This window comes from Paramormyrops kingsleyae, chromosome 9 (assembly GCF_048594095.1).
Source record: "Paramormyrops kingsleyae isolate MSU_618 chromosome 9, PKINGS_0.4, whole genome shotgun sequence".
Taxonomy (NCBI): domain Eukaryota; kingdom Metazoa; phylum Chordata; class Actinopteri; order Osteoglossiformes; family Mormyridae; genus Paramormyrops; species Paramormyrops kingsleyae.
In genome coordinates, this window is record NC_132805.1 from 6,167,350 (window position 1) to 6,183,067 (window position 15,718).

Sequence of the window (15,718 nt, forward strand, 5' to 3'; positions counted from 1 at the left end):
ACTAGACGACTGACAGAAAGGGCAGTACCTACTTTAACCTAAAAGAAGACAGTAACCGTAACTGAATTTCTTACGAGTTATATAATATTTTAAGGGACCGAACTTGAAGGTCCATGCCCTGTTCACGTCAACCATCCTGCTCTTCCACACCAGTGAGTTCCCCCTTCTCCTCCGTGGACTTCGCCGAGTCTGATACTCGATCCTCCCACTGCCGTCCTCCATTCGCTGCCCGTGTCGTAACGGGTCACCGGTCCTTATTCATAGAAAACAAGATTTGACTGCAAAAAACGATCCAGATTCGGACGTCCTGGGGATACGCAGTGATAGCATTGACACTTGGTTTCTAACAAGTAGATTATTTTTTATATCGCCTCGGTTAAAAGCACCGCCAAGATGTCGCCGCTCTGCGCTGCTCTGCTGATGCTGGGAGCCGCTGTGGCGCCGGCGGCCAGCGACGTGCTCGAGCTCGCCGACTCGGACTTCGATTACGCGCTCGCCGAGCACGAGACGCTGCTCGTGCAGTTCTTCGCGCCCTGGTAATAACGCCTTCCTCAGAGGGGACGTCCGGCCGTGTCCGCTACACTGTCCTTTGCTGTTTATTCATTTCCAATTTTCATTGTCCGTCTTTCTCATTACAGTTAGGATAGGACGGGTTTAAAAAATCTGCGAACGGTTTGCTTTAACCGGTTTAGCGCGATGAAGCTCTAATGAACACGGTGAAATCCCGGAAGATAAATATGATTAACCTGTGTTCAGGTGTCCAATCCCTACGTATCCGTCAAAAAATGTACGTGGCCCGCTGTTAAAATAAGTGGCCGACATCGCCTACAACACAGTGCAGTCGTATATGCACAATTACTGTACGGTGCTGTACTACTTGCACGGTTAAAATGCTTGTGACGGCCCTTGTATATGTGTTTCCCTATTGCCCGTGTGCTGAAATGAATTTGGCTATGGCTTGATATGTTTATGCAAAACAGTTATTTACGGTGCTTTACTGATGCGATATATGATCTCATCTTTTATTTTTACTCTGTTACGTCGAGGAGGCTGACGCGCTGCTTTTTTTAGTTTATTGTGCTCAAAAACATGAGGCGCTTGGTTTGTGTCAGATGCAACCGTACTAAATAAAATGTAATTAACCCAGTAATGAAGAGTCTGCGTTAAATGAAGCCGATTTTACATGAGAATTTCTATTATGCGCTTGTAAATAAACATAAACTGCCATGGTCCTTGTCAACAGTTTTGACGGGCTGCTCACAGATTCCGAATTTACGAATTTGTGTGGCAGAAACTAGGGATTTGCGTCGTATCGCCAATTTTCACTTAGTTATCTAGTGAAACTTTTGTTTTTGGACAGCAGCCTCTGGGGATGATTTTGTACAGTGTCAATGTCATATGTATTTATAGGTGAGTGGGGTGGATTTAAAGTCCTGTATTTCACCTGCAGATTCCCAGTGAGATGTAGGAATGACAGCTGTCAGATCACCCAGTGTTAAGGGGAATCCACACCTTATCTTCAGTACATCTGTCAATACATCTTAAGTACATGCATGTAGTTAGTCTGATAGATTGGTGGGAAACCGTTTATTAGGTGTTTTTTCCTCATTTGCCAGTAATACATCCAAACCCTTCTTTTCCCTTTGTTTGTAACCCTTTCAGGTGTGGCCACTGTCAGAAACTGGCCCCTGACTATGAAACCGCTGCAACTCGACTTAAGGGGATTGTACCTTTGGCGAAGGTAATAGCAAATCTCAAACCTGCATGTCTAAACTTTGTTCATCTGCCAGAGGAACCCACAATTGTGCCCATATATCTCTAGAAAGTACAGTTTTTCATAGAAAACAAAAAGAAATTCTAAAGTGTTGGATGAGTATGTTGTTTTTCAATAGTACTGTTTTGCGACCATTAATGGCTAGACAGCTTTTTATTTGCTGTGCATTAAAGGCAGAACTAACTGCAACAACACATGATACAGAGGTGAGGGATTTTAAGGACAAATAGCCACCCAAAGAATTACAGAGTGGAAAAAAACAAATGAACACTGAATGTGTGATTAAGTAAACTGTACATTTTTAAGTATAGCAGCAAAAGAGTGCAATTAAAAATAAAGTGAACAGTGCCGGTGTGAGAGTGAAACAGGACCATTTTACGTGAGGTGGGGGGCACCTAGGTGACGGGAGTGCTGCAGTCCTTAGGGAAGCTATTCCAGTGTCTGGTAGAACAGTCTCAGATGTTCTGGCACCTTCTCCCAAATATGAAGGGGATGAAGAGTCAATGGGAAGGATGGCTAGAAGATGTACTGTACAGTGCAACCAATAACACATTTGCAGTGCTATTCAATCCTGCAGAAAGCCTCATTTGTGTAATAAAACACTGCAGGACAACAACTGCTTTTCAGAAAGACTGCTGTATGTACAAGGGTTTGATCCATTTGAAATAGCAGTGTGATTGCACCAAACACACAGAGTTTTTGGGTTTCCCTTTAACAGAATATCTGAATTATTTGCTTTGAGTGAATGTAACTGTGAATGTTCTAATGACCTGTCCATTAGCTTGGCACTTGTTGCTGTACTGTACGTGTTACCCCTTATAATTGTTGTTTGGTTTCAGTGGCCTTTTTTAAGCATCTAACTTCCACTGATCTTACCAAGCTGGCTTAGGATAAAGGTCTAAGAAATAGAATATAGCAGTACTGTTAGCTTTCTGTAATCACAGCTACTTGGTGATAACTGATAAAGGGTTAATTGTGATAACCTGCCATTTAATCCGTGCGGTGCGTCCTGTGCTGTTCAGGTCGATTGCACTGCAAACTCCGAGACCTGCAGCCGTTTTGGAGTCAATGGGTACCCGACACTGAAGATATTCAGAAACGGCCAGGTGGCTTCCGCGTATGATGGACCCCGCAGTGCAGGTGACACTCTTGCGGAAACACTATGGGTGCTTTTATGTGTTGCGTGTGTTAATGCGAATCACATGCACTGTTGCTGGACATATTGTTAGGATGAACAAAAGTCACTGAATGTGTACAGTGCACAAAAATAGCTTGCTTATATATTTTTAATATTGAAATGTGAGTGTTGATTTATTGACATTACCTGACCTGTGTTTTGTTTTGCGGTTAAGGTAAGATTTCATGGCACTGTTTCCGACTGCTGAGTTTATGAATGTATCTCTGTGCTTATGGGTGCACAGAGGGCATCGTGAGCTCCATGAAGAAGCAGGCCGGCCCCAGCTCAGTGCCCCTCCACAGTGAAGAGGAGCTGAACTCCTTCATCAACCATTTTGACGCCAGCGTGGTCGGTGAGTTTCCTTCCATTTCCTCTTCCAATTATGTCCCAACTTTTTGTTGCGGCTGACTTTATACATTTCTTTTTATGCTGCTTTTGTGGCAGTAGTGACAAGCCGGATTACTATAAGGGTTATGTTATGAAAGTGCAGCTGTTCCACCATTAAGTGCTGATGATGAATTCATGAAAAACTTCCTGAAGCAAAATTCTTTAGATTGAAAAACTAATTTTACAATTTTTCATGATCTGTTAAACAATAAGCTATTTCACTCACTCTAACGCACAGGTGGTTTCCATTCAGACATAAGAAAAGGTTGTAATCCAGATGGGCTTGCCAAAGAAGTAATGCAGTTGACTTACTTTCACAGCACAGGGATAGAAATCAAGGTGGGGGGGGGTGTTCCTTTGCCAGAGCTTTGTTGTTATCAGCCTCTACAGCAAACATGAATCCTACTGCAGTGTTTGATATTTATTATGTCTTAGTTGAGATGAAATCATACCAGCTGACAGCAAATGTATCCTTTTTGTTGCCCCTGAATACATGTCAGTTACTTAGAAATCGGCTGGACTTCTTCCAGTAAATAGTTGCTAGTAGCTGTTTCACAATATTATATAACTCGAGCATACCACCCTTCTGTGGAGGAGGGTGCGATCCCCAGTTCTCACAAGGGACAGCCTGTTGCATGAGGATCCATGGCTCGGGCTGCCTGTTTAAGAAGCAGAAGGATCTGCTACCTTGTAGAAAGGTCCTTCATTTGAAACACAGCAGTCAAATACTATGATAATATGTAGGTTGCTCAAGTAAAAGTATCACTTAACAAAACCGTAATTAAATGTTACTATGATATTAATATGATACCAAACAGTAATAACACTTTCAGCAAGGATTAGTATTCTAATCAAATAACGTTATAATAATAATTGAGGTAACTATTTAGTGTTGGAAAGACGTTATTGGCTATTATATGTTGTATGCCTGCAGTGTGACTTTGTGATACACAGATTTATATATGAACTTGAACACAGACAGACAAACATCTAATAAGTTGCTGCTCGCTCCTGCTCCTGTCTGTCCACTTCATCATCTGCCCAGGATTCTTCTCTGGGAGCGACAGTCCGCAGCTGACTGACTTCCAGAAAGCAGCGAGTGCTATGAGAGACAGCTACCGCTTCGGCCACACCACAGAGCCGGGCCTGGGCTTCAAGCATGGGGTGGAGACAGAGTGAGTGGAGCGGTGGGGTAGGGTGGAAGACAGGGGTGTTAGAATATTTAAAAATAAATATTGGAAGAAAATTAAATCTTGTACGTACTCTTCTCTGTCCTCTCCCTGCTGTCAAAATCCTCTTCAGGAGTGTTCTGCTGTTTCGGCCCCCACGGCTCAGTAGCAAGTTTGAGGACAGCCTGGTAAAGTTCGGCGAGTCCATCTCAACTGCCTCACTCCGGCGGTTCATCCGAGATAACATGTGAGCTTTGTTTGGTTGTTCATTTGTTTTCTATGCTAACCTTAGCTCCCTTCATTCTTTTATGTATTTAAAACCCACGTGTGTAATGTATTCTCCTGTTACCAAGATTTGGACTGTGTCCACATCTGACCAATGAAAACAAAGATAGTCTGAAGGGGAGGGACCTGATGACCGTTTACTATGATGTGGATTACCTGCGCAACCCAAAGGGCACCAACTACTGGAGGAATAGGCGAGTGAATCTTTCAATCATTGCTAATATATTTACCTAAGTGATCTTTTGTTTTTGATAGACAAAATGCATGCATGTCTTGAAAAGTTGAATGTTTCAGTGCATCTATCAAGCAGGCTTTAAAAAAAAAAATACAATACCCATAACTGCCTTCAGTTGTTGCCTGCAAGATTTTATTCTTTCTTTTGACTCAACAATGACTCCCTTCAACTTAGGGTGATGAAGGTGGCATCCCAGTTCCAATCACAAGGCCTACATTTCACGGTGGCTGACCGGCAGGAGTTCCAGGACCAGCTGGAGGAAGAGTTCGGCGTGGAGCCATCAGAGTTAGGGGAGCTGCCCCTAGTGACCATCAAAACACGTGAGGGCAACAAGTACATCATGCAGGAGTTCACGTGAGTGTGGCAGTGCAACAGTCCCATGTGGAGCACCAAATACTGTCCTTACATCTGTCTAGTAGCAGGAGCATAAGGGATGTTGTTTGTACTTGACTTCAAATTGACATGATGAGTGATTTTCAAGTTATAGTTTATGATGTGTAAATATGCATAGAATAGGATATTATTTAATGCACAGGCATTTTCTTTGCAGTTTGATTTAAAACTCAGATTGAAATTGGCATTGTTGAACACACTGAGCATTGGTTTGATAGGTATCCAGTTTAAATTATGAAAATCAAACAATATGTACTAAAATATATAATAGGCAAAAAGGTAGCCAAAGACAAGTTACACAATGACATAATTCATGAGAAAGACAGCAGTCATTCTGTTGAAACCTGGCACAGCATGCAGTCATCAAAGGGTCAAAGGAATTGAGAATCATAGCATCACCTGTCACTTTGTTGACTGTCTCTAAGCTGCGTTTGCCAAAATCAGTTTCTCAGAGTGGTAAGCAAAGGCGAAATGTTAATATATCTTTTTCCTCCACTCCTTTGTTTCCCTTTGATTTGTTTCCCTGGAAAAGCTCTGTTGCGATGGCTGCTTGGTGATGGCACCTATTTCTAGGTTGAAAATTCCCATAGGTGCTGGGCTGTGAGTTATGAATCACTCTGCAGAATGAGGCTTCATCTCTTAGCCATGGTGTTTGGATGGCAAGTTGGGTGGTGAATTTAGGAGTTAAGTTTAAAGTAATCTTAAAAATTATATTTTAACAATTATGTGTTGTTTCTTATTAAGTTACACGGCAGAATAGCTTGTGTTGTAGGTTGTAATCATGTAGGTTGGTAATTTGCAGATGCGTTTCTTGTTAATCATTTGTGATTTTTTTTTTAATGATGAATTAAAGTGCGCACCTTCAAGGTCCATGAAGTTTAACAAAGGTGTCGCGAGGCTGAAGCCCTGAATGAATCTGAGCAAGCCACAAATGGTTTGTTTAGCTCAGACGTTTTAACAACTATGCACTAAAATTGTATAGCAGCGGTCGTGGTCTTTGATATAGCAGCGGTGTGAAAAACCAAAGAAAAGGTGCTTTTCATGCTGACAAAAGTTGTCCGTTGCAGAAGAGACGGTAAAGCCCTGGAAAGGTTCCTGGAGGATTATTTTGCTGGGCGTGTGAAACGCTACATTAAGTCTGAACGGCCCCCCGAAACCAACAGTGGTTCCGTCAAGGTGTGTCCCATTGATTTGAATGATATCTTTGATCCCTGAGGGAAAATCAGCATTTCTTTATGAGCATGACCCTCTGTTGTTCTCCACACCACAGGTAATAGTGGCAGAGACATTTCAGGAGATAGTGAATGACCCAGCAAAGGATGTGCTGGTCGAATTCTACGCCCCCTGGTGTGGGCACTGCAAGAACTTGGAGCCCAAATACGCAGAACTAGGAGAACGGGTGAGGCTTCTAATTAGGCTTATAGAGTATATAGAGAATACCAGTACTGTAAGCAGAGACAGGAGTGTAATGCATATATTATTGATTGTTCTCCTGTTCCCAGTTGTCTGGTGACCACAACATTGTTGTCGCCAAGATGGATGCCACTGCCAATGATGTGCCACCCAGCTATGATGTCCAGGGGTAAGGCTCCAGGCCGTCATCTTCCTCATCTTCATCATCCCTCCAATTTGTCTCCTCATCTGACAATGTCTCCCTGCTTCCCTGAGTGAGGCCTTGATTGCCCATTGCTTTTAGTAGATGGTCGCGTGGTGAAATTGTGTGTGTCTTATGAAACTTAAAAACACTTGACCTCAATAAACAGTGTTCTGAGTGTGATAATTGCATGGACCATTTTGCATAGTTGTTTTAAAGAAATTATATTAATTCTGAAGCAAGAAGAAGGATTTTTATTTCTTATTTCTTCACAGTAATTTGAAAAAATATTCACTGAAAACATTCTCTTTTGTTAGATTCCCAACAATCTACTTCTCCCCAGCTGGAAAGAAGGATTCACCTATACGATATGAGGTGAGGTATTCCTACCTGCAAACACCCAAGCACATTTTAAACAGAAATTATCATAATGCTGACACATTTCTACAAGGTGCTTGTTGTATTTATTGAAATGTTTGCTGTTTCTAAAGTATTTAACATTTTTTTGAATGTCTGTGTTCTTAGGGTGGTCGGGATGTTGAAGACTTCCTGAACTTTCTGAAGAAGGAGGCGACACACCCCTTGGTGCTGAGCTCCACCAGGGAAGACTTGTGAGGAGGAGGAGGAGGAGGAAGGGGCGCTGATGGCGGAAAGGAGAGGCAGGCAGATTGGTAATGAAGAGGTGCAAATATCTCTGACAAGGACATACTGCCCTGCAGTTAGACCCACAATCGCACAGATTCCTCCGCAAATTCAAAAGAAACTGGTGAGATATCCATTGCACCTGATCCTCTGGATAAAGTCTGCTGTCCACCATCGATATAGAATAAGATAGATAAGAATTCCAAGTTTTCTGAAAGCCGGGATGTGGTGATGATGGCTGTAAAATATCACATAAAGATGTGAGAAGCACAGAGCAGGAATGCTACAGGACTTGACAAACTTCAAGGAGGATTACACAACTGCTAGCTATAGCCCTCGATCACTTTCTCTCTGTGCCTTTCTATCTCACATGCACAGATATTCTTCACCCTTTTTTTGTCATAGGACAGGCAGCTATTGGTAGTGAAGTTATATTTTATTGAAATTGTACCTATGCTGTCTGGGATAGGCTCTGCCCTCGAGATTGATGGATGTTGTCATGAATGCTGGTATTACAGAAATCCACCAGTTGTTAGAGAATGTATATAACTGTCAAACGCTGCAGATCTGAAGACACTGTATGTCACCATTTACATTTATCTACAAATAATGTTTATTTTCCCTGGACGGTTCTACAATCAGCCAAGATGTGTGTGGAGTTCTGTGGCAGTTATCCTTCTAATGTCCCAATACTCCCAATGCAAGGTAGCAACTAAATACATCTTGTCTGTTGGCACTCTACTATCTGCAGGTAAATGGGACAACAGCACCCTGCAGTACATGTTTATTCAACTGAACACTTAAATCAGTCTACACTTTAGCTAACGTTATTATTCATGAAGTTCAGTCCTTTACCAAATCTTGACTGTTACATATCTTTTGCTTCTTAATTCTGAAGGATTGCACCAAAATAAGTACTTGAATTTTTTTTAACTCGATGAAAAACGATTTCAATATCTTAAGGTTATAGTTTTATTTTGGGGTGAGAGGCTGTGTGTTTTCCTGTGTATTTTCGCTTGCAATTTTCCATTCGAAAATAAACCTTTACACAATAAAAGAATGGCTTCAGGTTAAGTGTGTTTGTATGTTTTAGTAATTTCGCTAGTTCAGAATATTCTGTCACCATTCCAAGGTTCAGCAAGAAAACGCAGGGGGGGGGGGGGTCTGTTTCTAGAAAACTGCATGCCCCATAATTCGATTTAAACGGAAGGAGAATAACGCACGTGTCTATTGATACCGTCTTTATTTTATATCTCAGTAGTTCTGCAGTTTAAAACGGATACATGTTTATGGAATAGATAGTCTGTATAAAAACCATGCTTCTACATATATTCCAACATTGCCAGTTCAAACGATTTGAAAGCACATGGCGATACCGGTCTTTTCGACAAAGACACGAGCAGGCAACACCTATGCTTGTAGTCTTTGCCGTATTATTCTCTCACGCTGATTGGTTGGATCGGCTGTCTGTTAAGCTTACTCTATTATTCATTGGTTCTTGGGCCGTTTCTCTGTGCCGTCAGAACGGGGCGTTTTTTGTTCTTGGCTCAGAAGGTTCCAGTCGGTTGTCTCACACGAGGAGTCAAAATGATGGGAGGACCGGTTCTTGTGCTGAGTAAGTAATCATGATAATAAAGAATTTCTTCTCTTACATGTTATTAATATTGAAAACTCCAGATAACGTGTTACATTGATACATTTTTATGTAGCCGATACTACTTACAGCAGCACGCAGTTAGCTAAGTAGCGTAAGGCGTGAATTGGGCCCTGGGCTTAGCTCTGCTGAAGTCTTCATTGTAGCCGCTAACTAAATATATTTCAATACTAGGCTGTTATTCTCTCAACCATAATCAGTTTCCGTTAATCGTCTAGATTGAAAAAAAATTCTTCCAGGCAAGCATGACCGCCATATCTAAGGTAACGGGAAGGAGGGAGTGAACCAGGGCAGATTAATAGTCCAGTAAATGTACGTGTAGCTATTTTCTTAATGCGACATTTTATAAATGCATCGCTTTCTGTCATTTAAGCGGCAGCGCAGTTGAAATGTTTAGAAATTTGAGCGACTTCCATTGATTTCCGTAACGTTGTCTGATGCTAATGCTAACGGATCAGTATGGGGACTTCTGCAAATATGCCTGTCATTGTTACTGCAGTCCTGATACTGGCTACATTCGGCAACGGTTTGCACTGTCCTGTGTCGCCCCAATTTATGCAACTTATTAGCCCTTAATACCTTGTCACTTCACGCTTTAAAATCTGTATCTATTTGCGGTATTCTTTATGGGTCGAAGCCTATGCCAGTTGCTTTGCAGGGCCTGCGGTTATTTTTAACTTCACTGCCTCCCCATCATTTTCAAGTTGAGATTTCTAGTTCAAAGATGATGATTGACATGGCTTTAGACCTCCTATCTCTAGCATACATGCTTTTTATTGCAAAATGTATTGCGGAGACTCTGATAAAAGTTACCCCTCTCAATTTGATGGGAATGGAAGTTAAGTTGACACTGTGGCCCAGTACCATATACCTACGTTAAAGATGGCTTGCTGTTAGTTATGCCCCTGGGTATACAAAGTAAAGCACATGCCTTGTTGACAGGAGTTTGTTTCTGAAGACAAATTCCCACCAGAAATGATGCATTATGAGGCGGATAAATCCGCTCAGTACTCAAATCTAGCATCCACCATATCTTATCAGAATGCATTTATTACAGTCTAATATTAAATGCCATTTTTTAAGATTTGAAATCAGACGCTAAATCTTCCTTTCATTTTATGATTTAAATGTACTTTTATACAAAAACATACTCTGGCTTGTTAGCTATGTTGCACTGTTGAAATTCTAAATGGTTATTTAATATATCACAATTTTTTACACTACGAACTTCCAGGAATTTATTGCAGTTCCAACGAGGCAAACATTCTGTTCAGTTGATGAACAGCTTATGACTGAAACAGACATACTTTGCCTAGCAGGGATCAGGAATGTTGCCTTAATTAATAAAAATATTTATGTTACTGATTCAATTTCTCCTGCTTCATTCCAGGCCAGAATGTAAAACGGGAGTCTGGGCGCAAGGTTCAGACAGGAAATATCAATGCAGCAAAGGTGATGTGATTATATATTCATTTTGCCATTTGATTTTTATATTTCTGTGTATTTTGTAACACTGCCTTATTTTTAGCACAACAATATGAATTGCAGTAGAACTTGGTTATATGCTGTTGGATTTTAGGGGAAATCAAGACAGTCCTATTCACAACGCTGACCTGCCAACAAAATATAAGACTTATGGAAACCAGTGCTATGCAGGCAGTGGAAGCATGCTTGCCTCTTTTTCTCAGAACTTCACAGACTGGGGGAAAATGACTTATTTTTCTGTGGGTACTACTGGATAAAAATAATGAATGCTCTTCTTGTTTTTTCAATGCAGACAATAGCAGATGTAATCAGGACATGTCTGGGACCAAGAGCTATGATGAAGGTATGTACGTTAATAGATTTTAAAACTGTGCCACCTTTAAGTGCAGAATGAAATGATGCAAACATATTTTGATTATGTAAGGATACTGTTTTTTTTTAGTGGAATCTCCCTTAGATTCTCTTTTGGATTCTTTTTTTGTTTCCAAGCCTCGTTTTTGAAAAGTAGATGTTGTTTTAAACACTCTCCACAAAATAATTTCTCTTGTATGATGACCAGCTAGCTGGTGGTGCTGTTGCTCGGCCCTGTTCATGCCTCTCTTCCATCTGTAGATGCTTCTTGACCCCATGGGTGGCATTGTAATGACCAATGATGGGAATGCTATCCTGAGAGAGGTGAGAGGCCCCATATGATGACTTCATGGTGCTGAGTATTCATTGGCTATTACAAGAGTGAACTTCCAACAGAACCGGCCAATAGCAAGCCTCCGTCTGTCTTCGTAGATTCAGGTGCAGCACCCAGCAGCTAAGTCTATGATTGAGATCAGCCGCACGCAGGACGAGGAAGTCGGAGATGGCACCACCTCCGTCATCATCCTGGGTGAGCGCACTGCTGCAGGCTGTCCACTGCACGTCCACTGCTGCAGGCTGTCCACTGCACGTCCACTGCTGCAGTGAGAAATAAGCTCACCATTCTGATTTGAAAGAAGGCTACACATTCATAACATGTATATGGATACTCTGTTCGGTTTCTGTGCCATGGCAGTGCTGGGGGTCAGGCTCGTCTCATGCCGTTTTGTGGCTCTCCTCAGCTGGCGAGATGCTCGCTGTGGCAGAGCAGTTCCTGGAACAGCAGATGCACCCCACAGTGGTGATCAGTGCCTACAGACAGGCCTTGGAGGACATGCTCAACTTGCTGAAGGAAACCAGGTCTGCAACCTCTCACTCCGCCACTCCACAGCTTTCCTTTCTTCTTGGGTTCTCAGTGCTCTCTCCAGCTTCATCTTGTCTGTCTCTTTCAGGGCCTGTGCCCTTTCTCTATCCGTGTACTAACCTGCCATCTTCCTCTACCACGGTGCAGCACCCCTGTGGATGTGACCGACCGGGGCATGATGCTGAAGATCATCAACTCAGCCATCAACACCAAAGCTCTTAGCCGTTGGTCAGACCTGGCCTGCAACATCGCCCTGGACGCCGTGCGCACCGTGGAGCTGGAGGAGAACGGCCGCAAGGAGATCGACATCAAGAAGTACGCCAAGGTGGAGAAGGTATGGGCAAGTCTCAGACACTTCCACCTCTTGTGTCTGAGAACCAGTAGACCGATCTGATGATGTATATTGGAAACCCATTCTGCAGTTATTGGTTTATTTATTGAGTTTAGTTTTATCTTAATTATTTGTACCTTTTGGTTGGCTTGCTGTTCGGCAAAATCACAATGTGCCAAAGCACCATCCTGAAATATTAAATTAACTTTTTACTTTCACTAGTAAACATTCCAGGTTTGCGCCCCGACATTTCAACGTGTACCCAGGTGCCTTGACGTGTTTTTGCACGCAGATTCCCGGTGGGATCATCGAGGACTCCTGTGTGCTGAAGGGCGTCATGGTGAACAAGGACGTGACGCACCCGCGCATGCGGCGCCTCATTAAGAACCCGCGCATCGTGCTGCTGGACTGTTCCCTGGAGTACAAGAAGGGCGAGAGCCAGGTACTCCTCACAGTTAACATCTAATTCGGTGCAAATAAAATGTGTGTGTGTGTGTGTGTGGTACCGAGGATGTGACGAACAGAGCCCTCTTCGGATTCTCTCTGCAGACAGACATCGAGATCACGCGTGAGGAAGACTTCGCAAAAATCCTGCAGATGGAGGAGGAATACATCCAGCAGATCTGCGAGGACATCATCCGCCTGAAGCCCGACCTCATCTTCACGGAGAAGGGCATCTCCGGTACGGCACCGCTATACCCTTCCGCCCTCTGACTTTGCCGCGTAGCCGTGCGATGGCCGTGGAGGCCTTCAGCCTAATGTCACCTGCTTCTCATTAAAGCCACCGCACATTTGGATATATGTAGGAAGTAAGAATGAGCAGCATATCGAGGCGGCTGGTGGATGGACCCACTGCACAGCAGCTATTTGTGTTAAGATTGGTTAGTCCTCGGCGGAGGACTAATTGGTCTGTTTGGTTCCCCATTAGATCTGGCCCAGCACTATTTGATGAAGGCCAACATCACCGCCATCCGCCGTGTCAAAAAGACTGACAACAACAGGATTGCCAGGTGGGTAGCTGTGTTCCCCCCTCCCCTCATGGACCCAAAACTGCTTGGTCTTCAAACCCTTTCCCTCGTTTGGCCGTCCCTAACACTGGATGGTGTTCCCCAGGGCATGTGGGGCGCGGATCGCCAGTCGGACAGACGAGCTTAAAGAGGAGGATGTCGGCACGGGGGCGGGGCTGTTCGAGGTGAAGAAGATCGGCGATGAGTATTTCACCTTCATCACCGAGTGCAAGGACCCCAAAGCCTGTACCATCCTGCTCAGGGGGGCCAGCAAGGAGATTCTGGCTGTGAGTGAAGGGCGGCAGCAGGACGGTGGGGGGGGTGGGGGCCTGATGGGGCTCATCAGTAGGGCAACCAGTTATTTTGTTTGAACGGTCAGTACGATGCTGCTGGTAATCCAGAGTTGAGCGGGACGGTCTGCATTTCCTGCGCCCACAGGAAGTGGAGCGCAACCTGCAGGATGCCATGCAGGTGTGCCGCAACGTGCTGCTGGACCCCCACCTGCTGCCGGGGGGCGGGGCCGTGGAGATGGCCGTGTCACACCGTCTGACGGAGCACTCGCGCGCCCTCACCGGGGTGGAGCAGTGGCCGTACCGTGCCGTGGCCCAGGCCCTGGAGGTCATCCCCCGCACCCTGATCCAGAACTGTGGAGCCAGCACCATCCGTGTCCTTACCTCCCTCAGGGTGATTCATCCCACAGAGCTGTGGAAATAAACAGCTTTGCATATTTCCCTTCCTGATTGCAAAAGGAAAACATCTAAATACTGTTTCCAGGCAGTTTCTTTACATGTTTGTACTGTCATCCAAAAGCAAAACACCATAACTGCATATTTTATCAGAATTAAGTTAGTGACTAAAATCCAGATCTTTTACGCTCTGTTTTATCTCTTGATAAAATATCTTGGTTCAGCTACGCTTAGGAGACAGTGTCAAACTGTGTGGTATCTTGTGATCCCAGATTGATGGTAAGTGTCCTGCTTCCCTCCTCCAGGCAAAACACTCCCAGAAGGACAACTTATCGTGGGGGGTGAATGGCGAGACCGGCACCCTGGCGGACATGACCGAGCTGGGAATCTGGGAGCCGCTAGCTGTGAAGGCACAGACGTACAAGACCGCTGTGGAGGTCAGTCTGGTGTCCCTCCGCTGGTCTTACACTGTAGCCTTTGCGTATGTCTCCTTACGCCATAAGAGTGGAGTTCTGCTGCTTGACTGTCCATTCCCCAGATGGCATAACGGTCTCCACTGAAAACCGTTAGATTTAAAAAGTTATATATCATCTTTTGATGATTTGAACAATAAAAAGTTTTCCTGTTTATTTAAATTGAGCTGCATTTTACCTATGTCTGTTTGAGGGATTGCGTCAAAGATTCTAGATTGGATGCAAAGCTATTTTCCCAAAGAGCATCATGGATCTATGACGACTAAGTTTGACTTCATGGTGCTTTAACCCTGTTGGAAAAAGGTGCTTCCTGGGACTTTCTTGTTTGACTTTATTCCTTTCTCATGACTTCCCTCTCTTTATTTGCAGACCGCCATTCTGCTACTCCGTATCGATGACATTGTTTCAGGACACAAGAAGAAAGGCGGAGATGACAAGACCGGCGGAGAGCAGGGTGCAGAGTAGTGGGATTTGGGAGGGGTGCAGAGACAGGGGTGTCATCTGGAGAGACGTGAACACAGAGTGGACATGAGGGATGTGGATCTGAATCCCCTCCGATGTGTCCGCTATGCGAAACGTTCGTGCAGTTTGTGTAAGTCTGTCTTTGGCTGGGAAATATGACCTGAAATGTAAACTAAATAAAAATGAAATTTTTTCCTGACTACATTTTTCCTTTGAAGTTTTTTTTTTTTTTTTTTTCCGAACACATAAGAATAATTCTCTACCATCTCTGATTGTGCATGATTTCCCCAAAAAGGAGTATTTAAGTTTGCATTTCTGGTGTCCCACAAAGTAGGTAAAAGTGATTGATTAAAAGTTCCGATAGAGAAATCATTCTAACTCCAAAATGTATAAAGATTCTTCTAGAACAAAGTTTACAAAAGTTTCATAGATGTGGGACCATGGCGTTAATTTAAACCATCAGCTGATGTGCATTGCAATTGGGTTATTCTTGCATTCTGTAATTGTGGCATAATATAATAGCGTTTACCATCGACTCAATACTGCAAGAGGTTAGCATGTGTCAGTCTGGACCCTGTCTATTGACACCCGAGCACTTCCATTCCCTGTTAGTGTTATTTGCTCCTTTTACTCCCTTTGCATTGTTAATAAACTTTTCTTCAAAGACTAACGTCTGATGCGTTTTAATGGGTTTGCATCTGGTGCCTTGGGGACGGGGTAGATGGTATCGCCGTTAAATGCGGCGCCGCTC

General features: G+C 43.6%; 2 protein-coding genes across 3 annotated transcripts; both read left to right on the forward strand.

Moving 5' to 3' along the window:
* Nucleotides 1-133: 133 nt before the first annotated feature.
* On the forward strand, nt 134-8,730 carry LOC111838389 (protein disulfide-isomerase A3-like). 2 transcript variants are annotated; one of them, XM_023801303.2, is made up of 13 exons: nt 134-536; nt 1,663-1,741; nt 2,797-2,914; nt 3,196-3,303; nt 4,384-4,513; nt 4,641-4,754; nt 4,861-4,986; nt 5,202-5,381; nt 6,488-6,596; nt 6,691-6,819; nt 6,923-7,002; nt 7,332-7,389; nt 7,540-8,730. In XM_023801303.2, exons 1-13 carry the CDS (start codon nt 394-396, stop codon nt 7,627-7,629), a joined length of 1,464 nt encoding a protein of 487 aa, XP_023657071.2. In that variant the 5' UTR covers nt 134-393; the 3' UTR covers nt 7,630-8,730. The 2 variants fall into 2 exon arrangements, with proteins under 2 accessions (XP_023657071.2, XP_023657073.2); XM_023801305.2 differs by lacking the exon at nt 134-536 and adding an exon at nt 732-1,410.
* A 413-nt stretch (nt 8,731-9,143) lies between these two features.
* cct3 (chaperonin containing TCP1, subunit 3 (gamma)) lies at nt 9,144-15,633 on the forward strand. The gene is made up of 14 exons (XM_023801389.2): nt 9,144-9,271; nt 10,701-10,762; nt 11,088-11,138; nt 11,408-11,470; nt 11,579-11,675; nt 11,887-12,004; nt 12,156-12,342; nt 12,632-12,781; nt 12,889-13,021; nt 13,268-13,349; nt 13,453-13,633; nt 13,785-14,030; nt 14,338-14,469; nt 14,875-15,633. The coding sequence occupies exons 1-14, from the start codon at nt 9,244-9,246 to the stop codon at nt 14,968-14,970; spliced, it is 1,626 nt and encodes a 541-aa protein (XP_023657157.2). The 5' UTR covers nt 9,144-9,243; the 3' UTR covers nt 14,971-15,633.
* Nucleotides 15,634-15,718: the final 85 nt, after the last annotated feature.